General features: G+C 42.6%; 3 protein-coding genes and 1 non-coding gene across 8 annotated transcripts in view; 1 reads left to right on the top strand and 3 right to left on the bottom strand.

Moving 5' to 3' along the window:
• The window catches only part of specc1 (sperm antigen with calponin homology and coiled-coil domains 1), a 52,347-nt gene extending 47,315 nt beyond the window's left edge, over nucleotides 1-5,032 (bottom strand). The window contains exons 1-2 of one of the 3 annotated variants that reach the window (XM_068331895.1): nucleotides 4,948-5,032; nucleotides 2,102-2,148 (exon numbers count right to left, since the gene is read on the bottom strand). The gene's annotated coding sequence lies outside the window, so the exon portion shown is untranslated. Of the gene's footprint in view, nucleotides 1-2,096; nucleotides 2,149-4,947 lie in introns of all 3 variants that reach the window. The other 2 variants (XM_068331896.1, XM_068331897.1) reach the window with 2 other exon arrangements.
• Nucleotides 5,033-5,366: 334 nt separating this feature from the next.
• timm22 (translocase of inner mitochondrial membrane 22 homolog (yeast)) lies at nucleotides 5,367-9,203 on the top strand. Its single transcript, XM_068331682.1, has 4 exons — nucleotides 5,367-5,610; nucleotides 6,162-6,358; nucleotides 8,357-8,429; nucleotides 8,516-9,203. The coding sequence occupies exons 1-4, from the start codon at nucleotides 5,367-5,369 to the stop codon at nucleotides 8,590-8,592; spliced, it is 591 nt and encodes a 196-aa protein (XP_068187783.1). The 3' UTR covers nucleotides 8,593-9,203.
• A 797-nt stretch (nucleotides 9,204-10,000) lies between these two features.
• abr (ABR activator of RhoGEF and GTPase) overlaps nucleotides 10,001-21,914 on the bottom strand; it is an 84,808-nt gene continuing 72,894 nt past the window's right edge. For all 3 annotated transcript variants that reach the window (XM_068330326.1, XM_068330327.1, XM_068330329.1), the window contains 7 exons: nucleotides 15,103-15,162; nucleotides 14,652-14,761; nucleotides 14,328-14,467; nucleotides 13,613-13,747; nucleotides 13,400-13,505; nucleotides 13,170-13,323; nucleotides 10,001-11,495 (listed from right to left, as the gene is read on the bottom strand). In XM_068330326.1, the coding sequence (XP_068186427.1) occupies nucleotides 11,406-11,495; nucleotides 13,170-13,323; nucleotides 13,400-13,505; nucleotides 13,613-13,747; nucleotides 14,328-14,467; nucleotides 14,652-14,761; nucleotides 15,103-15,162 (795 nt within the window). In that variant the 3' untranslated portion in view covers nucleotides 10,001-11,405. The remainder of the gene's footprint in view (nucleotides 11,496-13,169; nucleotides 13,324-13,399; nucleotides 13,506-13,612; nucleotides 13,748-14,327; nucleotides 14,468-14,651; nucleotides 14,762-15,102; nucleotides 15,163-21,914) is intronic.
• On the bottom strand, nucleotides 17,687-17,759 carry trnav-aac (transfer RNA valine (anticodon AAC)). Its single transcript has one exon. It is a non-coding gene; the product is annotated as a tRNA-Val (tRNA).

Raw genomic sequence — 21,914 nt, forward strand, 5'->3', positions numbered from 1 at the left:
TAAAGAGAAACAGGAAGAGTGTCAGATAAGTCTGTCCCGTGCTGTGACGCAGTCTGTGCGGCAGTCTGTTCTCTCACTTGGTGTTTAACTTTTAGTCCAGAGACTCAAACTACACACAGTTTGACATCGTGTTTTTAATATAATGGGTAGAGATGACATGCATGCGAACACAAGACAATATTTACCCATTTACCCATGAATGGGTAAATGAGTGTTGGTCTTCCATAATTAAACATGAGCTTCCTTTTCAATCAGGACATTTTAGTTCAAGAAACGGGAAAGAGGCCAACAAGAAACGTTCTGCGCGAGTGATTTCCTTTTCCTTTGATGTAGAAAACAGATCAATGGGTTGTTTGGAGCCACAGCAGGGGATCCCAAACTTTCACGAATAATAAGTGCTGACTTTGGGATTTTGGCTCATTAACTGTGAATGTTCACATCCAAGATTAGCGCTGGAAGCTTTACTTCCCCATTAAGACATCAGATAAAATTGTAACTTCCTCAAAATAGTCTGAGATGCATCTGTTGAGCAATTTTCCTTATGTAATATATTTATTTTAACTTAAACTACTCTTGTCTTTGTTGCTACTTTACAAATTAACAGACAAAACTTGACTCATAAATAAACTGTACTATATTCTTTATGTATAGTTATATGAACATATGAAGCCAGTAAGGCAATGTTATGAAATTCCAAAGTTAAAACAAACAAATAATTCAAATAGTTTAAGATTACAGTTATGAACAATATGCCTTGACGGCAACTGATTATGTTTAATATTGATTAATCTGACAGAAAGTCAAGGATTACTGAAAATTGCCCTTCAAGGATGAAGTGACTTTTCATTTTATCATGTATGACGAACAACACAAAATGTGATTTATTTTTGTGAGCAAATGACCACCTCTCCAGCATCAAAAGAGTTAGAGGCCTCCAGCAGGAGAAGCTAAGATAGTTTTCATGCATTTTTCATCTGCTTCACCCTCAGTTTCATCTTTCTCAGAGCAGAGCTCCCTTGAGGGCCCAACTTCCTGCTCTGGTGGTGTCAAAGTTCTGGTCCAATAAACAGAGGCACGCTGTAGATACATCAGCTGCTTTCCTGTCTGCCTGTCTGGCTGCATGTACAGCGAGTGGGCGGATTCCATAGAAACACTTGCATAGCATCCATGAGAACTGCGAGGGAATAAAAAGCCAATGGCCGCAAACAGCTCAGTGATTTTCCACAATGGAGCGTCACAGTCAGTTCAGCAAAGTAGATTCCTGTCCGACCAAAAGGTAACCATCTCTGCTCCTCTAAGGTTTGCAGCAGCTCACAGACTCATTGTACGAGAGCTTCACAATTACCACTGCAGGTGTGGTCAGCACGTATGAAGACTCATCAGAAGCTCTTAGTTCAGACTGCCGAGTAAACATTTTAACAACCCTCTTCACATGCACGTAAATGTCACGCCTGTGAACTTGCTAGTCCTGTTTAACCTGGATGGGATAATTCAATATTATCAAACCTTGTGACTTATTTGCATTTACACACCAAAATCACAAGACACACTCTTCTCCTGCTTGATGAGGGACAATGTGAACAGATATATCTCTGCCTGACCGCAGAAATGGCCCAGATGACCCATTTGTAGGAACACTAGGATCCCTTTGAAGTTTGACTGCAACACTTGTCAAGAATGTGACCCGTTTCCTGAACTTCAAGTCGACCCAGAGGGGAAAGATGCACAGCCTCTCCAAACAAAAAACAGCTTCAAACTGGCCTTTTTGGCCAATCACGTTTTAGAAACTGGGGAAGATAACTTGGAGGATGAAGCAATGATTTTCAAAATATTACACAAAAATAGCTGCATCCTGGGTAAGTTCTGCTTCTCCTCATTGAACTTGTGGACTAAATGCCAGGCCAGATCTTACTCCTATCACTCCGTCTTCTCTTATCTCCTCAATTAAAGTGCCTCCACGATGATAAAGGACATGTTGTTCCAACCAGACCTGGCTTCAAAACCTACTATGGTGTTGCAGCTACAACCAACTTGTCACCATCTTTTTGTCTAATATATATATCAGAAAAAAAGCTGATAATGCATCCAGAGCATACCTCACCTCTTCGCCCGTTGTCAGCAGGGATAGGATTCAGCAGCACCCGCAACCTGCAAAGCAGAAAAGAGGTTGTAGCCGAGACAATTATGGCTATCTTGCCCTCAAAGAAAATGGATGGATGTATAGATTTAAAAAAAAAAAGAGTAGTAAGAGGATGACTTGCAACCTCATACGTGTTGACCTCATTCTATTCTCATTTGCAAGTCTTTTAGTGAAAATCCTTGATTCTAAGGAAAAAGCAAAACAAAACAAGTAATCAAAAAGTGAGCTGCATGATTCAAAGCCAGGTCACCTCTGTGGGTTGGAGCACCAGAATCACCAGACCACACAGGCAGCCTCTGGTTTTTCCATAATCTATTAAATTTCCAAGGGACTTGAAATGGGTTTACATGTGTCCATCCTCAGAACATTGCATTTGACTATTAACGCATTTCATAAACAACACACAGAGGATTTATATACCGATACAAAACAACCCATCTGTGCTGACAAAACCAAAGTTAAGTTGGGGTTTGAAAAGTGTGCACCCCATTTCTGACGGTGTGAGACCCAGACTGAAGTCTTAGAGTTAATGTAAAGGAGGAACCTTCTTCCATAGAGAGAAACCAGGCAATGAATTCAGCATCTGCAGAATTCTGTGTCTGCTCACAACAGCAGTGAGACATCAAACAGAGAGGACGACTTCATTGCAGCTTTTGCTTAACACCCTTCTGGACAAGGTCACTCCATCCTAACTGTTCTCATGCAATACCACTTAAAGCATATGGATGAAAGAGTCCAGTGCTGTGTCTAATGATCTACTCACAACTCCCCTCCGCAAGTACTTATCAAAAGTGAATCCAAGAGACAATCAGAGCAATGAGAGGAGATCAGGAACTTGTGAAATTCATTTCATCGTCAATAATGAGTGAGCAAGCAAGGAAATTACCAGGTATCATGTTCTGCCTCAAAACAAATCTTACCACTGCTAGACAGCCGACCCGGGCACTACTCACAATACACTGGGCTATAAATAGCAAGCCAATGACAGGAACTGCCTCGATAATGAGTCAACCAGAGAATGAAGAAGAGATAGGACGAACAGGAGAGATTCACCGCTCGAGACTCTTCAAGGGCAAGAGAAGCAAGAGTCCAGGTGAGAATGAGTTCTAACTGCATCAACGACAAAATCAAACAACAAGCCAGTTCCATTCATTCTTGCTAGATTGATGATATAATTTCACTTTTTTGCAAGAGAGATAAGAAATGCAGAAACAGCTCTTCACAACAGCTGGAAATGTCAATAATACTTTACTACCTATTCATTGAAACGACTGCAAATCATTACATTGACACAATCCAGCCTCCACAATCTGGTGCCATGGTAAACACAGAGCGATCCTAACACAGTCCAGAAGTCAAAGGCAGGTTTCTAAATATTTCGCTTTCTTGGATGGTTAACCATGAGAGGAACAAAAGTTGTAATTACTTACAAACAGCACTTACGTTGACCGCCTTATAACTACTGGTGCAATGGTCGCATCTGAAATCTCCTTTCTTTTGGCATAATCAAACAGAACAGAAAAAAGTGAGAGCTGACATTATAAGAATAGAGATGCTTTCCACTGCCAGGCTGGCCTCCTCCCATAGATTTAAGACTATAAGCTTTGCAGTTAGGATATTACACAACCTCATTTTCCCTGTTTTCATTACTGAGGTAGCCAGTCATGGTGCACAGCAAGCCATAAACAAAAAAAGGAATGGAATACTATTAAAACATCCCCATGGCAACCAACAATCTGATGTCTGAGGAGCTCACTGATGTACAAGCAGATGTTACGTGGCAAGTGAAGGTTTACTCACAAAAAGCTTAGTCAGGATGGTTTGCTGTAATGGAGCATTTAAGGACCAATTAAAGACATGAACAACAAATGCTGACAAGTACCTCTGCCAAACACAACAGGCTTTGTTTAACTTCCTCACATGGCATAGATCTAATGAGGAACAAATGGCTGCTGAAACAAATGGCTAACAATGAAAAGGTTCCAAACACAACCTGCCATTGGGAACAAATTACATAAAATCACAAGGAAACCAGAAATACAGCTAAGATGTAAATTATTATAAGAACTTTAGTTTGGGATTGTCGTTCAGGAGACTTAAGATCTGTTGTTTTTATTTGTGCTGAGAATTTGAGGTGGTTTTCTATCAGAATATAATACTTTACACCGTGTACATGTAAATACTTTCACGGCAACAAACCTTGATTTTAATTATACGTGGATGGTTTTGGAGCCTCATTTAGATTTTAAAATTGATTAAGATTTACAGAAAAAAAAAATTAACTAAATATTGACAAGAGAAAGATTGAATATAGTGTTCAGTTTAAACATGACACACATCCTGAGCCGAGACGGAATGATGCTCCTGAAGGAGACGTTGAGCCCTGACGGAGCAAGAATCCTGTGGAAATGAATAATTCACGGGGAATGACTCCGTGAAATGATAACACGAAGAGTGAATAATAACACGGCGACAACCTCCAGTTAGCGCGGAAGCAACCTGTCCTCTGACAATTTGAGGAGATGCGTTTTTGTATCAGAATTCAACACAGCAAAAGTCACGATTGAATAAAGAAACGGACGACAAACACGACAACTCGCTTGGGATCAAAGTCAGTTTCGCGTCAACGCCGACTGGACGGATCAACCGATGACGTGCCACTTTCTCTGACAACGTCGTTAAGCGACAGCAGGGAGGCGTTGACGGTAAAGTTAACACATTTTAACGCAACAATTTGATTTTAAAAATGCGAAAAATTCCGTATACTTTCCGACATAGACGAGTATTTGCCGCTAGCTTATTCTCACCTGTTCTATAATGCGGCTGTGCGGCCGTTGGTCGGTCAGGATGCTGCTGCTGCTGCTGCTGCTGCCACCTCACGCGCGCGAGACATCATGGAAGTGCCACTGCCGTCCTGCGCGGCTCGCGCCGGTAGGTGGAGCGCGCGAGACGAGTTTGGCGCAGTGTGAGCAATGGCTTTTGGGAAATGTAGTATTACTGGCCTCTGGCCAGGATAGGAAGCGCCCGAATCAGTTGATTCGTTTGTGCAGCAGGAAAAATAAATAATACATACATGGAAAGTTTTATACAGTAAAGCTATTTATACATTGTTATTTTTTTCGTTATTATGTTTCTCAATCGTGAATGCAAGTCACATTAAAAATTTAACGAATCTGCTCAAACCCGTCGAAGACTATACCTACGTAAAACGCCGTCATTGACAAACATGGCTGCCTCCACGAGTGATGCGAGTACTGCTGGCTCTGAAACGGTAAAACCGGGAATGGACAGCGCAGGATTGCAGTACAGTATGATTCTGGAGCATCTCATCGGGGACAAGAAGCCCATTAAGGACCTGAACCCAGCTATTATGGGTGGACTGCCGGCTGCTCACAAAAGCGACGAGCAGAAGATGATCGAGAGGGGGATGGAGAGTTGTACCTTCAAGGCGGTTCTGGCCTGTGTGGGAGGTGAGCAATGACCCCAACATAATATCTTGGAACTGCACGGGTTCAGGAAGATGCGATGAAAATTTTTCAGGGTGGTGCTGGATCACAAAAAACAATTAAATAGAGACATTTGCGGGCAAATTACATTCGTACTTCCACGGAGTCACAAACCAATAATTATTGTAGGACAATGATTTCAGATTGTGACACAACAAGAATAAGCTGTTTTAATTTTTATTGTCAATTTATAAACGCATTTGGCGCAACATGACATAGACGAGCAAACTGACAAGATTCAAGAACGGAACTTTTATTTTGAAATCCCTGGCCTGGCCGATAAGTGAAAGGTTTGGAGAATCGATTCAAGGATTAAGAAATTCAGGCCAACTGAATATCTAATCTTTAGTTATTGTGCTGTTAATCTGACTAAAATAATTTGGAAAAAATTGGGTTTGGTAAACTCTACCATAATTCCACATAAAAATCTTTCTTCTTTCAGCACTCTTCTATCATGTATATACAGTATTTTTTGTGATGCTTTTTGCAGAAGTTCATGTTGGTGTCTTTCACAGGGTTTGTCCTTGGAGGAGCGTTTGGTGTTTTCACAGCTGGCATTGATACCAATGTTGGCGTTGACCCCAAAGACCCCCTGAGGACTCCTACGGCGAGAGAAGTCCTCAGAGACATGGGCCAGAGGGGGATGTCCTACGCCAAGAACTTTGCCATTGTGGGCGCCATGTTCTCCTGCACAGAGTGCATTATTGAATCAGTAGGTGACACTTCTTTTGATGAATGATGAATTCTCTACAATCTAGCAAATAAATTACTGTCATTGTGTGAAAGTGATTTTAAGTGATATGTAGAGCAGCGGTTCCCAAACTTTTCAGGCCGTGCACCCACTTCTACCTCCCAACTTAGCTGACCCACCCCCAATGCCCGAAACATGAAAAAAAGGAAAGAAAAGGCGTAGTCTTTATAGCCATATAGGTATCAAGTTTAATAATATAGGCTCCCGTTAACACAGAATAGATTGTGCAATAATGGGCCTAATGATCTCTCACTTTAGAAACGGTGGGGAGAATAATAGTAACAATATAAAAATGACAATAATAATATTTGAAGTCAAAACGGTTACCGAGCGTCACTACAGATGAGTGATGAACAGTAGTTATTACTATGTAACAAATAGGCCTATTTAACAAACTGTAACAGTTATTAAATGGTAACAAATATGTTACTCTGCCACAAAGAATCAAAATAACATAGGCCCAAGTTCAACATCATATTTTCTCTTTCGAGTACGAGTCTCATTGTGTTCTTTACCCCATTCTCCCGATGAAGTGTCCGGGTGAGTTTTCTATGTTCTGTGCTCCTCATTTTCAGTTTCCTCTGTCTCGTCATCATCATTCTCTTTTTCCTGCTCGATTTCTTCAGCCTGGTAGACTGCACAGCTCTCAGTTGTGTATGTATGTATCCTGTCCTCTTTCAGTTCTCACAGATTTAATACTGGACAGACTGGCCGTTTACAACCAGTTATGCATTTCGGCATTTTATTTTTGTTGCTATCACAACAAGCTAGCACGTAGCTAGGAGAAAGCCAAGTGCATTTTGGGTTTTTTTTTTTTTTAATTTAAAATTTTCCCAAAACGTTTTTTAGTTGAAAATTACAAATGATTTACGTGAAAGACTTTAACTATTCAAGCTGTTAATCCTCCATTAAAAAGTGTTTAAATTATTTATTTAATTATTTATGTACTTCAAGGTGTTCAGCTGCCATTACACTCGCGCACCCCCTAGCGGCAGCTCGCGCACCACACTTTGGGAATCCCTGGTAGAGAATAACAGTGAATTGTTAAAAAGAGAAAGTCACTGAACAAAACCTGTGATAGGAGCTGGAGACAATAGAATACATGAGTAAAGAGATAATGTCCATTGATCTCTGTCGCGAAAAGGGAATGGACAAAATAATGTATTGTTAATTACAGTTGATTACAGTTAAAAATGTTGCTTCAAAGTGGGGTGACAGTAGGTGGGGTGGTATTTTTTAGGATAGCACCCTAAAAAATAAAGTTTATGTTATGCGGTGTAAATTAGAGGGAACAGGAATCTCAAGGTGGATGAGAATCCTGATTGCTTAACCTCTTCAAACTGGTCTTGTAGCGCCATCTAGTGTTCACCGCCTGGCTGTGTCTGGAAACATGAATCTACGTAAGTGCAGTAAAGGTAGATTATATACAGGTATCCTCAACCTGCAATCACAATTGGTTCCGAGAGGTTGTTTGTAAGCAGAATTTTTTTGTAAATTGTTATCTATTAAATTTTAATCTGTAATCGCCATTTGATGACATTTAAATGTCAATACTACTCTAAATATGAATGCACTGTTCTCTCAATTACCAGAAACAATGACAGGAAATAAAAATAACAAATAACGAAATAAAATACAGGTCAGTTCAGGTCATTTTGAGTGAATTCGTTTTCGTTTATACGTCATTTTTCAATAAAAATCAAGTTTATGTCATTTCACTTAAGTTTACTATTTTCGGTGTAGCATGGAGGCAAGTTAACATAACGTCGTTTTTTTACTTCTGTCGCATATCCTGGAACCCGCTAACGTTGTAAAATGAGGTTTGTTTGTATATAGTTTGCTAAATCCCTAATCCAACAGATTACAGATCAGATTTAATACAGTAACCTAGCTTCAGATATTTTCCATTACTTTCCTCCAACTTGTGTCTCTAACTTTGTGGCTGTTTTTCATTTGTAGCACAGAGGAAAGTCGGACTGGAAGAATGCAGTATACAGCGGATGTGTAACCGGGGGAGCCATTGGATTTCGAGGTTTGTAACCTGCTATATTTGCTTTTTTTTTTTTGTAAACTCAATATTGTACATTTCTTTACTTTTCATTGCTATTCTTTTGTCAGCTGGTCTGAAGGCTGGGGTGCTGGGATGTGGAGGCTTCGCTGCTTTCTCTGCGGCCATCGAATACTATTTGCGGTGAATCTCAAACAAGTGATTCTGTGGATAAGAAGAAAGGATAAACGTCTGGATTGGCCCCGTGTGGATGTTTATACGTTTAAACACTGGGGGGGCGACTGATTTGAGAGGTTTCTGTCAATATGAAGTGATGAATGACACAGTCAGTTACTTTTGTCTTTTGGACATAAAGAACCTCAGGAAAGTGTACGCCGTGGATTTGCTTCTCTGTTGAACGTGCAATAAAATAACCCCCTTCAGTGTGAAGCAGCATCTCAGATCAGATCCAGATTTATTGCTGTTCTAGTTGTAGTACAGTCTGTGATGAACCCACAGCAACATATTTTATATATTTTTTGCATTCAGGATTATTAAAATCTGACAACAAAATTGTTAATCACCTTCTTTATAGTAGTTTTAATTCTGCATCAAATTGAGCCAATCTGTATCATGATTCTAATCTTTTTTCTATTTTCCGGTGAACCAATTCACTTTAGAGGAAGCTGTTGAGGCCTTGAGCCTCTATCGAGCTGTATGCATCTGTGGAAGATGTTTCCATTCAAACCCAAATAAAGTCACATTTTTGCTCCAAGAATTTGATGCGCCTCTGATTGCTTCTATTTTCTTGTGTATGTCATAGATGCAGCAGAGCATCCACACAACGTCACACTGCCACCTCCATGACAGACCGGAGGTTTATTCTTTTTGTGGAATGTAATGTTTGGTTTACTCCAGATGTGACGAACCCCCATTTTCCAGTCTAAAGAATATCTTCCGAAAAGCTAATTGTTGAGAAAAACTTGTGAAAAACCCATTTCAAAATACTTATAATTGATCAAATGCGTAATTTATAATTCATATAATTATCAGTATTCTTGATCTCACTTTTTCTTATTCATGTCTTTGTATTTAATATGAATATGTAATTTATTACCTCATTACTTTTATTAAATATTAAACATGTAATAATCAATGTTAAAGACATTTTACAGAATATTCTGTGCTACTACATAGTCAAGCTTGACGCTGCAGAATTGGGCAGGTTTGTGTGCCCACATTAAATACCTCCACATATCGGGTTTAACTGAATTCCTAAAATAAATTGGTATTTAAAATTGATCGCATAAAATATAGAAAATGATCGAAGCATTAATTGACCGCCAGGGACAAGGTATCAAAAGCTCTGGCACAATGCACGAGGATTTATATTTGAGGAGTGGACTTACTTAACTGAGTTTTACAAAATAAATGTTAAGTGAATTTAATAAAACTAAACTTAATGAGAACAGAAGTAATTAGTGTGTCTTTGCAATAGGTCCGATAAGTAAAGGTATTAATGATGCAAATACTATGTATGTTAAATGTATTTGTAACGGAGAAACTATACTTTCCAACATAACAATTTTTACATGTCAACACACAGACACACAAAGTGAAAGTTGTTTTGTAAATTTTATTTTACTAAAAAAAAAAGGGGGGGGGGGGTTCACATTAACATTTAGCCTCAATATTACAGTATAATGAAAAATTTCCTCAAACATTTTTTGATTTTATTTCAATCTTATATTAAAAATATCAAATAGTACTCATCTAGCAGTGCTTACAGAATTTCAAGATATGCCTCAGGCTTGATAACAGAAAGGTCGGCTTTTGTACAGAGCAGAGACGGCGAGGGCGCAGCAGAGACGACCCACCTTTGTGTTACCCAGCCTGGTTTGATTGACAAGCTGAACATGCAATGAGGGCAACTACACAAACCATCCTAAGATTATACTGGTGCAGTAAGACACTTTTAACAGGCCTGGAATGAAACAGAAAGGGGAAAAAAAGAAGCTAAATATTCTGTTCATTGTGTTTTATTCCCCAACCCTCAAAGTGCCCGTTCTCTTTTACAAAGTGATTTGAAAGTGATTGGCAGACTTTATTGAGATCTTTTCAGTACAGCTTACCAACCATGGACATAGTGAATGAGGAAATTAGACTAAAAATAACATCACTACCTGAATAAACTTCAAAAAACAGACTCATTAGAGCATTTCTCTAGTTGCACAGAACTGTACAGGCACACATATTATATATATTCAAAATAAATAGGGCTAATTTGGCCAAGACTCACTGGGGAGGGCAGGCCTCTCTTGTAAGTCAGTACTTAAACACCAGCAGCCATCAAATCCAACGGCTTCCCAGCCACTTACAAACCTCACAAGTTCTCATAGTCCCTTAAACACACACTCAAGTCACTCATGCAACCCGGCTACCTCCACCACACACATGCAAGAAGCCAAATTGACAGCAAAAGAAAAAAAAAAAGACCAACAACTGCTGAACGGAATAATTAAACATGAAAATGCCTTTTTCTGGAATGCCTCTGAGGAGGAAAACGAAGCTTGAAGACTTCGCTGCGTCGGACCAGCGTCTGGACGGGGTTCACGATGATACCACGACACACACGGAAGAGAGCCTCCGTCACCGCACCAGGCTGTGGCCTCTGAACCCCCTCACCGCCCCCCACCAACATGTTCCCACTGTGGTCCCAGACGTGGTCTAGTCGGCGGGAGGCAGCATAACAAACAGGCCAGGACTACCAGTCGACCGAAAGCGTCTCCTTTCCTCACCTCGGCTCCATCTCTTCTTAGGACAGTGGGAAGGGAGTTGGTGGTGGTGGTGGTGGTGGTGAGGGAGGGGGGGGGTTGCGGGAGAGTGTAGACAGGAGGGATGTGGGGGTATCGGGGCTGTACAGTAGAGACAGACCGAGTTGTGAAGAGAGTCTCTGGCCCTGTCCTCTCCGGATGAAGGCCTGGGGGAGGCGGCCGGGGAGGAGGGGGGCGTGGGGGGAGGTTAAACGTCAGTGGAGAAGTAGAGCGTGTTGCGCTTCAGTTCAGCAAAGGAGATGGGAGGATGCTGCAGGTAATAGAGCAGCACCTGAACCTGAGGAGAAGAGAAACAGGCTGGTGAGTCGTCTGCATCACCTTCAGCCTTCATCTGTTCACAGTGAAGAATGCCGACTTAGCAGTTTATATAGTTACAACATTAATGCATAAACAGTAATCCCCCGCTTATTCGCGCTTCAAGATGTACAGCTCCACTACATCGCAGATTTTTAGTAGGTAATCACGTGATAGCGTACTCGCACTCTATTGGCTGACAGCTGCTGACACGGTTCCTCCTGCGACTGATCTTCAATCCAAAAGTGTTTTAAACAGTCAATAAGAGTGTGGGAAAAGGTAATACAGATATAAAGTGGTTTAATATCAGTATGGGGAGGGTTCATAAATGTTTATATTACCGTAAATAATAAAAAAAATAGTTTGTCGCTATATTGCGGAATTTTGTTTTGTGCGGGTGTCCCTGGAACGCATTAACCCTAATGAGGGATTAAGGTTGTGTGTATACTGTATGTATAGTTGGTATATACACACACACACAGGCGTGCGCACGCACACGCACACACACACAATGTAAATCTGATTACAAATCAGTTTCTTAATTTCTACTGTTTTTAATTTGGATGTCAGAGACAGGAATCTAACTATTGGAGTCACTGATTGGCTCGTTTTAAATATGGTTTCACACAAGTAGGCCTTAAGCTTGAAATACACACCGTATAATACAAACTAAAACTAAACATTAACTTCTGTTTTGTTTTTCACAGGCATTTCTGGAAACAGCCTTCTCAGCTCAGAGCGCCGTATTTCTCCAATTAACTGGTATCCAAGCAACAGCAGTCACACATCTGAGTCAGACATCCTGATTGGTTGTGATGGCAACAAACAGGATGACAGATGTGATGGATGTACGAGCATGACCCCCAATTTCAGCTAAAAGAGCTGATTCCGATGGGAGAAAACGTCTTGGCTCGGGTTCAAATCACAGCGGTGCCATTAGGAGCTGGAGACGACGTGATATCAGGGAAGACATTTCCTCCCGCGAGGCTCAGGGATTAATCTCAACCCCTAATCGGTTTCACTAGGCAGACATACATCTGGAAGATTATTTTTGATTGGCTTCTGCGTGATGTTACCAGAAGCTCACCAGGAATGAAGTGCAGTGTGTCAAGACAGGAAGTGAAAGGGAAATATGTATTTTACGACTAATAATCTTCCTTAAAAATATTGATATCTGGGTTTTTCTATCTAAATGAAGGTGGACACGTCTGCCACGCCGCCCCCCCCCCGCCCCCCAGGCGACATCATATTCAGAACCATCTGTCTTCGGTGCTTGACATGCTGTATATTTATGCAGTAAACATTTCAAATTCAAATAAGCTGCAAGACAAACACTGGGCTTCATTGTAATGAGTGGAGCCTCCTTCATCTGCATCATGGCCTATTTATGATGATTTACTCTAGATGCTGTTTACTCTGCCAAGAAAAGACATTTGTGCAGAGGAGAAACGGATGGCCTGCAGCCTAAAAACAGCTGAGAGAGTAGAACGCGGTGACACGGGTCACATGGAGACGTGGGAATAAAATTAATCCAGATGAAACTGGAATCTACTTGGGTTTTTTTTGTGTTCAGATCCAGAGGGACAAACAGTTCATGTGTTCAAAAGAACAAAATACAATTTCAACTGCTTTCCCCTGTTTTTTCACCAAAACCGACCTGTGCCATGACGTCATGTGACCAGATGTCAGAGGCGGAGGTTATATGCTGTCCTTTCGTGCTCTCTGACTCTGATGGCCTGAGGAGGGTGGGGCCGAACACGGTGGCCAGGTTATGGAGGGACATCTTGTTGATTGGCTCCTTCTCCGCCACCCTGCAGGTACAAAAAACACACCCGTCAGTCACGGAAGGAGGGGTTTACAGGTCAGCTGATCGAAACAATCGCTTACCGTTTGAGGTGCTCAAGCAGAGTGAGGAAGGTCATGAGGCTGGGGTCGGGCAGCGAGCGCAGGAGGTGCATCATGCAGTTCTCCTTCGCTGCCGGGTCTGAGAGCGCTGCGAGAGGGAGGGGTAAACAACGTCAGGTATGATTACAGTCAGAAATGAACTGTCGTGTGAAACCCTGAGAGCGCCCCCTAGTGGCACGGACACCACAGACCTACCGATGCCTTCCATGAAGGCAGGGTAGAGGCGGTCTGTGAGCAGAGGCTCCGGCAGCTCCCTGAAGTAAAGCTTCAGCGTTCCCGCGATGGCGTTGATGTCCATGTCGCTCAGCATCATCAGGATGTCTTTGGTATCTGCAGAGGAGATGAGAAAACGTGTTGAAGATCCACAACAACACAGCTGCCCTCTCCCTACTCCAGGAATGATGCCACCCATTAATCACCCCCTATTAATAACCCCTGCATCCAAATGGAGAAGGATGCAGGTGCCCTTAGTTCTATGTATAAAAACTAGATGCAAAGTGATGCTAGGCTCTGCCGGGTGGGATCCTGGTGAAGTAAAAGCAGCTGTGAGCGGTGCAGAGAGACTCTTATGCAACACGGAACACACATCTGCTGCTGCTCATCTGTCCAAACCCATTTCCCACACAACGTTACAGCCAAGGCTTCAATTACACAGATTCCTGGGCTGCAGACACGCCAAACAAACAGCCTTTACAGATGCATGACGTATCCAGGGACACACAGGTAAACACTTTGAAGACTGACCGTGTGTTATATAATTTGACAGGAGGGATTGCTGGCTTTCGGTCCCCCAAACTATCAGCTAGAATTGTAATCACAATGATTCACGTCTGTCAGACGTGTAAACCGGTGCTCTGCAGCCTTGGATGTTCTCCAGTTGAGATGATGGGAGACAGCGAGGAGCACTCACTGGTGTCGAATGCTGTTTTGAGGGCCTGGATGTCGGTGGCCACCCCTGAGATCCGGTAGATTCCCACTTCGTCGATCCCCCTCTTCTCCACCTCCTCAATGCACTGGCGGACGATGTAAGGCACCTTGGAGCGCTCGCGCCTGCAGACACCGACAGCGGTTACGCTCACGAAGCGTTCCTAATCGTTTATTACAATGATTAACCCCTGTGGACCTTCAAACTGGACCACATACAAATCACCAAACATGCATGAAATCTTAATCCTGAGCTTTAGGGCAACATCATCACATTCTGGCATCGATAACGGGAACATACTGTACTCACTTGGTCACAACGTTGATTTTGACTCCAAATACCCCGCTCTGTTTTTTGGACGGCGTCCTCTTCAAGCTGAGGTCCCGACTTGTAAACTTCATGGAGAATTCCACTTTGATCTGAGGACCAACAAACAACACAGCTGGAGTAAACTGCATTCCCTCAGGAAGCCAGAATTGATCTCTTGGACTCTCTAGAATGACTTTGTTGTATTTTTGTTTAGATTTAGTCTCAGAAATATGAGGTTATTGTAAAGTTTACATATATGCGTACATCAGAAGACAAAAAAAAATTAACTTCATGTCAATCTGAAATCCTGAAGAGATGCAGGGCGGTACACTGTGTAGTTGACAAAGCAAAATTCTATGATCCCCTTTAATGAAGATAAGATCTCAGGACAATACATGTAGTTCAACCTAACAGCTCTTAATCTGAGCAGGAAGTCCTTTCAGAGTCTCACCCCGTTCATCTCTATGACGTCCATGTGCCAGTTCTTGGATTGCACCGTCTGAGGATCCAGCTGAGAGACACAACAGAGACACAAAAAAACAGTCACAGGCTGATAAGAGTTCTGATTCTGACCAAACAAGGACACAATGACTTCATCTGTGCTGCGAAACGTCTCTGCTTCAGAAAGTCATCAGATAACTGTCAGCATTCAAAAGTCACGACGACAAACAGTCACTGCCTGAAGAAAACCGTTCGTACGAGTTAATGGGTTTTACAACCCGAAGGACTCATCAGAATAGTTTTCCTCTTTAACTGTGGTTAACTCTTTAACAATCGTATCTTGAAAATATCTATTGTGGGGGGGGGGCATTTCATAAATCAAACAGTTAAAATCCCACAGGTAAAACAGACACCTTCCCCGATGTTCCCGCCCGGTTTCGAACCGAGGACCCCTCCGCGTGTTAGGCGAATGTGATAACCACTACACTACAGGAACTGGCTGACATTTCTCCGCCCCCTCCCAGTCTGTAAAGTCAACGCCACCGGCAGGCACCAGAATGTCACGGCCAATGGTCCAAAGGTGAGAAGAGGGAACTTTTTACTATCTATTTGCTCCAGTTTCAACGCCACGTATTCCCAGTCTGCTTTAGACAAAAGAAATTCCATTGTTTTTCCCACACAGGCCCCCTGGGTGTCTACAAAGTCTGAGGCTTCCCCACTAATGTCCCATGATGCCTTGGGACACGTTAGATGGCGGCTTGTTGCCTCGTGTCTGTAGCCTCTTGGAGACTTTGCCGTGAGAGGCCGCAAATATCTAATGCCTTTTTTATAGGCTGCCTGAGCGCCGCCGCTCAACACGGTGATGTCATCACAAGGCGGCGCGGCGATGAGCTCAACTTAAAGGAAAATAATGGCTGTTGGGTGAGCTCAAGGGCAGCACACGTCTCTGACTGTCAGCATTAGGCTGCAGCCATTAAAAAGTTCTCAGTGAGCGTATTTCATTACCTCGTAAAAAGGCCATTTGGCACGAGTTTCACGCGTTCCTATCATCGTTAAAGCACGATTTTCCCAGCAGGGTTTGGGTTTGAGACAAGGGACGGGTAAATCAGAGGTCTTTACACAGCTACTGCCAAGAAGTCACCCCCCGACGCCTTCTGGAACCCCTGGAAGCAGATTGACTGAAAACACACCGACGCTCCCACCTAGTTCCTCCGTATTTGCCTCTGCTAATTTCCAAAAAATGCTGATTAAAAATGAATGCACTGCAATGGGGTTGTAAAAACAAAGAGGAACATTTATAGCCAGCAGTTACACTCGCTGACCCCCTTTTGAAACCGAATCCTCCACTGGGTTCATTTTTTTAATAATTAAAATACTTAGAGAAGAACATTTTTTCCTCTCCTGGATAATGAGCTGCAAACAGTTTCGCTGAGGGACCAAATGGAAAGAAGGACAAGAGAAGCAAAGGTAAAGTAGCCTGGATTTGAGTTTTACACATTAAAATAAAGAAATAAAGCTTGTCTGAATGGTCTAAAGGTGGCCAAACATTGTTTATTAAGATTCAAAGTACAACACAGATACAGACAATACAAGAAGATAAAGAATAGGACAAAGAGTCCAACGACCAGCTTCCGTTCCTAAGAATGCTTGACAGGAGTTTTGAGCAAACACATTCTTGCAGGAATGACAAAAGCCAGAGTCTTGTGGGGTTTTTTAGAGACGTCCTCGGGCTGATATGGTTCTGATTAGGACGGTGGCTAAACTCTTTAGAGGAGTGATGAGTTCTGAGGGATGTGTGACTGAGGAGAGGCCAGAAATACTCTGTCTCTGGTGAGCTGGTGAACACACAGATTTGTGCACATTCCATGTGGGGCACAAGCCTTTTCCTTATAAGGAAAGAAATATATAATGTGTGTGTATGTATGTGTGTATGTGTGTTTTCATCTGTGTTTGTAGGACAGAGCACAGCAGCTCTGCTAAACTTCAGGTCTGAGCTGCTCATTCACCTTACCCTGTGACTGACCTGCTAAACCTGACACACACACACACACACACACACACACACACACACACACACACACACACACACACACACACACACACACACACACACACACACACACAGGTGAAACAAACAACAGTTGACCTCAGCAGCTTTTTTTTCCCTGCCCTCTGATTGGTCACCGGTCAAGCAGGTAGAAATATCAGGGCCAAGAATCTTATCTTCAAAGGTAGAAGCAGACAGCGGAGAACCAGGATTCGCTCAGAATGAACATATTCATGCAGAATGATCTGCAGGCTGAACTAAACAGATCATCATGCTGTTATGTCATATGATCTTTTTTTTTTTTTTTTTTTTACAGATAACAGAAACCTAACCCTTCTATTACTTTATAGATCACCATGAGGGGCTCCTGCATGGTGAAACTGATGGCAGTTTCCGCACTATAAGGCGCACTGGATCATAAAGCGAACTGGATTATAAGGCGCACCATCGGTTTTCGAGAAAATTAAAGGCTTTTAGGTGCGCCTTATAGTGCGGAAAATACTGTACAGCTTGTTCACATTTAAAAGCAAACAACCAAAACAACAGCTGTTCCCGCCCGGTTTCGAACCGAGGACCTTTCGCGTGTTAGGCGAACGTGATAACCACTACACTACGGGAACTGGCTGCAGCTTTCCCCCCGCTCTCCGGCCATAATCCTCCCCTCCTCCGGCAGCGTGGGACACGTGAGCAACGCTCCTAAGACTGACAGCAAGGCCTGCAGGCCACTGGAGGCCCTCTAGATCACACAGCTTTGTCCAACCAGGGTCCTGTTTGGTCACTCACACACACAATAATATCATTTTTATTTCAGGCTTTCTGTGTGCAAAATGATTCCTGCATGTAAATTCCATGAAACCATTTGGGGCGCATAGGTTTGAACACTTGTTAGCACAGATTTCCTAACGATCTAATGCTGATTATGCAAGACAAAACTATTTTTGCAAGTTTGTTCTAAAAGGGCAAAAGTAAATGTGTAAAACAGGCAATGAAATCATGTTGGAAAGCCTTTTCTAATTAAATCCCCACACACTTAATTAGCCCATCGTTGCCGTACTGCAGATTTAATGCAGGCTTGGCGTCGACATTCAACACTTGATCTTTTTGATATGCTAAATTAATGACTTTCCGTTTTAATTTCTCCTTTGTGTTTCATTGCAGTTATCAAACGCCGCTCTCCGGCTGATTAAATATTCATTCAGCTGCAGAAAGCACTTCATTAGTCCTTTAATGAGAGCGTTGCTCTGACGTCAGGAAAGGCTCGTGCTTTGTTTGAACCTTTTTTTTTTTAAAATCCGGCTAACACATCGCGCTGTGATGAATTTGCTTCATAAAGGCTATTTTTAGTTAGACGAGTGAACCACGTCAGCGTAATGTTTACATGTGAGAGGGAGGCTCTTCTATCTACAGCTGCTGATGTCATCACGGCCATGTGAGGTCTTCCACTTGGTTGCCATGTTGCCTTCTTCTATAACTTGAGAGTTTGAGCCAATGGGAGAGAGTTTTCATGCGGTAGAGGGCTGTGATTTGCAGAGTGGTCTTGCATCTCTACGGGGCAGTGTGTGATTCTCTTACGGGAACCATGACTTATCCTCCACCTCCAAGGAGAGAAACAGAGGGGGGAGGGGGGGCTCCTTTAATGCTCTAAATCTTATTTGAACAAACACACTGATGTGATTCCTTATATTGTTGTCATTGTTTTGTGATTCCATCACATTCCAGATCTTTTGATGAAAGCCACATCGCGAAACCGCAGCAGCCATCGCTGCTTTTGTAACACACTAACCCAGCGGATGTGTTGCGCGGCAGCAGCCATGCTATCAACAGGCTGGGATCAGAGGCACATTTTTAGTCCTCTGATGGAGCCTCATGTTTGTCTCAGATGAATCGTCTCTGATGTGGAGCTTGTCTGCCTTTATGGGGGGGGGGCTTGATTTAGTAACACAAACCTATATTTTTGAAGCAGGTCTTGGGAGGAAGATGTAAAACAGTTTTTCAGTGACTTGGATTCCTGTTTTGGTTTAATTCTAGCAAGGACAACTTTCACATCCGTTCGTTGCAATCATCAGCCGTCGCCACCACCTGGACCACCATTAAACTGTGTGATGTACCCACCAGTAACTCCCCCTCCCCTCCCCATCTATTAACTCTTACAACTTAATTACATGATTAATGCCCTGTTGGCACTCGCTGAAATTAAAGCCACCCATAGCTTAGCGCCCGCCTGGAGGCGTTGATGGGGCAGGAGTCGTCCCAGTCGGGGGTGGAAGGGGGTATCAACCTGAGGATGCTTTAGTGACCTGCCAGTCCCCTCCTGGAGATCATTAACCATCCAGCACACAGGATTGGGGCCAATAAAGGGCTATGCCCTCCGGTCGGGACAGACGGAGATTTATGTGGTCTATATAAAAGGCCATTAGGAGACGGGTTGGCATTTTAGACAGGCAGGAGAGATGAAACCCTAATATCTCATCTGCACTAATCAACATCCTTATATTGGAGAGAATAATTCTGCATAAAATGCAGTGAGGGTGAGAGGTGGGATGATAATGGTTGGATCAGATTCTCCTCAACGGCTAAGCCGGCTCCATTGTTCTGCACCGCTAAGCTGACTGTGACTCCATAAAAAAAATAAAACAGGTCATCCTCAAAAAGAACACGATGTTAAACGCAGAGCCGCAAAGCCAGACTGACAGCCGGGTAACAGCTTTATCATCATTTGTTCGCATACCATAAATTACGTCTGGCCCCGGTCCAATTAGTGTCCCCCGCCAGCCTCCCGTCTCATCACACTGTGTCTTAATTATGTGTCGCTTTAGGCTGAAGGAGTATAATTCCCCCCGGTGTGCCTCCTCACCTTCCCGCCTCCTCTCACATCCACATTCCTGTCGACAGCCTGTAAATAAGACGACGCTCGCCTGACGCAAACCAAGAGGAATAAAGTCTGCTTTCTCTGCTCTGTATTATTTTTAACACAGGTGAAACCGAATTCGAGCTTAAAACAAGCAGTTTCATCACCTTCTACTTGAACACAGCAGCTGGAATTATTAAAACAAATACGCAGATTAGAGAGAAATACTGAAAGGAAATACTGTCTGAGTGTTTTTATTAAAAGAGGCCTGTATGTGATGAGAAAACTATATTAACTCTGGGCCGGTAAAGATCAATAACAGGAACAAGATCGCCTCTCATGCAGGGGCAGAAATGCAGAAATGAGGGGCAAGAAAGGGAGAATTGTGCCAGAGCTGATAAGATCGAAAGGCGTCAGAGCTGGGATAAAACTTCAACACAAGTTCACTCATGAAACTGGGTGTTGAAAAGGAATGAAAGGATGAATGGGACTTCTCAGCTCTTTGGTGATGGGGGGGGGGGGGTCCACAAAGAGAGAGAGAGAAAGAAACTGGAAACCAGAAGTTGGACAGCAATGGCATACAGAAACCACTGTGATCACGCCACTTGACATTAAGCGTGTGCAGACAGAAGACGCATCCGTCAATGCAGGACCATTGGTCAGCAACGGTTAAGCCTGGGCTTAGTGTGTAATTCCTGTTTTATCCCCCTCTGCATAACTCAGGCGTCTGTTGAATAATGGAAAGCAATGAACCAAAGGTCAAGATGTCTCTCACCTTGGATTCTTTGTCCTCATCCTGTTTATTATGCACACAAATTGCAGCTGAAATCGCTGGCGGTGCCTCCGCGATGAAGATGAGAGGTGCTGAATAAACATACGCTAACACAATTTTAGCTGAGTGTGCAGAATCGCAACAGAATCTTTACATACAGAAAGAATTTGGAGAAAGAAAAAAAAGGAGTTTTCATTCTCCCACACGTGAGTCACGACGCTGAACACACTCTGGATCCATACCATACCAGACGTGTGTGTGTGTGTGTTCACCCAACAGAGCCCTGAACATAAGGGTCATTCAGTCCCACCTGAAGGGTTAAACTAGAGGTCAGAATGATCTTTTGTGAACAAATCTTGACACTTTAACAGCAAATACAACCATCTCCAGAGGGTTCATCGCATTTTTGCTAAAAAAAAATTCCAGCTAAAAAATATAGTTAGTTTACATTGATTAACCCAATCAGTTGCTGCCTTTGAGTGAAAATGCATACATACATATAAAACCCAAAGAAACACTTCGATAGCTGATTATTAGTTATGGAATATTCGATCAAAACTCGATCAACACGACGTGATGGTGAGAGTACTTTACAGGCTATCTGAAACAATGAGACGGTTCATTAGCGGAATGTGTTCAAGACGCCATGAAGTCAATTCGCTCAGCCAGCAAACAGTACATCAACCTACCAGCAGAGGGCGCTAATACAACACTCGAACGACTCACAAACAGCAATTTAGTTGGAAATACAATTAACTCCTATTTAGAGGCTTTAAATATTAGAACTGGAGAAATATGTTAAATAAATATGGAGGTCACCACTGACACAATATGTTAAATATGTCATACATCAAAACAGTAGTTTGTAAATGGTGAATTTTGTCCTTCCGATAAAAGCGTTAGCATTCCACGTCAATGTAGGTGTTAAACCTGCATACATGCTGTTACATGAGAACATTAACACCAGGAAATGCTTTAACTCACCTGTTCGCAATGATGTCATAAGCCTGAATTTTAAAAAAAATACTTGTTTCAATAGCTTGTAGTTTAATAAAAGATAACATTTTGAAGAGGATAAAAACAATTCCAGCCCCTGGTGTGACACTTTGTCCCTACATCGCTGCCTCTGATGCAGCCAACAGACCCGTCAGATAA

This window comes from Antennarius striatus, chromosome 13, assembly GCF_040054535.1.
Source record: "Antennarius striatus isolate MH-2024 chromosome 13, ASM4005453v1, whole genome shotgun sequence".
NCBI lineage: Eukaryota > Metazoa > Chordata > Actinopteri > Lophiiformes > Antennariidae > Antennarius > Antennarius striatus.

Coding starts and splice junctions, on each gene's coding strand:
- timm22 (XM_068331682.1), top strand. CDS start 5,367: ATGGCTGCCTCCACGAGTGATGCGAGTACTGCTGGCTCTGAAACGGTA. Junction 5,611..6,161: donor GGTTCTGGCCTGTGTGGGAG/GTGAGCAATGAC, acceptor TGTCTTTCACAG/GGTTTGTCCTTGGAGGAGCG. Junction 6,359..8,356: donor CAGAGTGCATTATTGAATCA/GTAGGTGACACT, acceptor TTTCATTTGTAG/CACAGAGGAAAGTCGGACTG.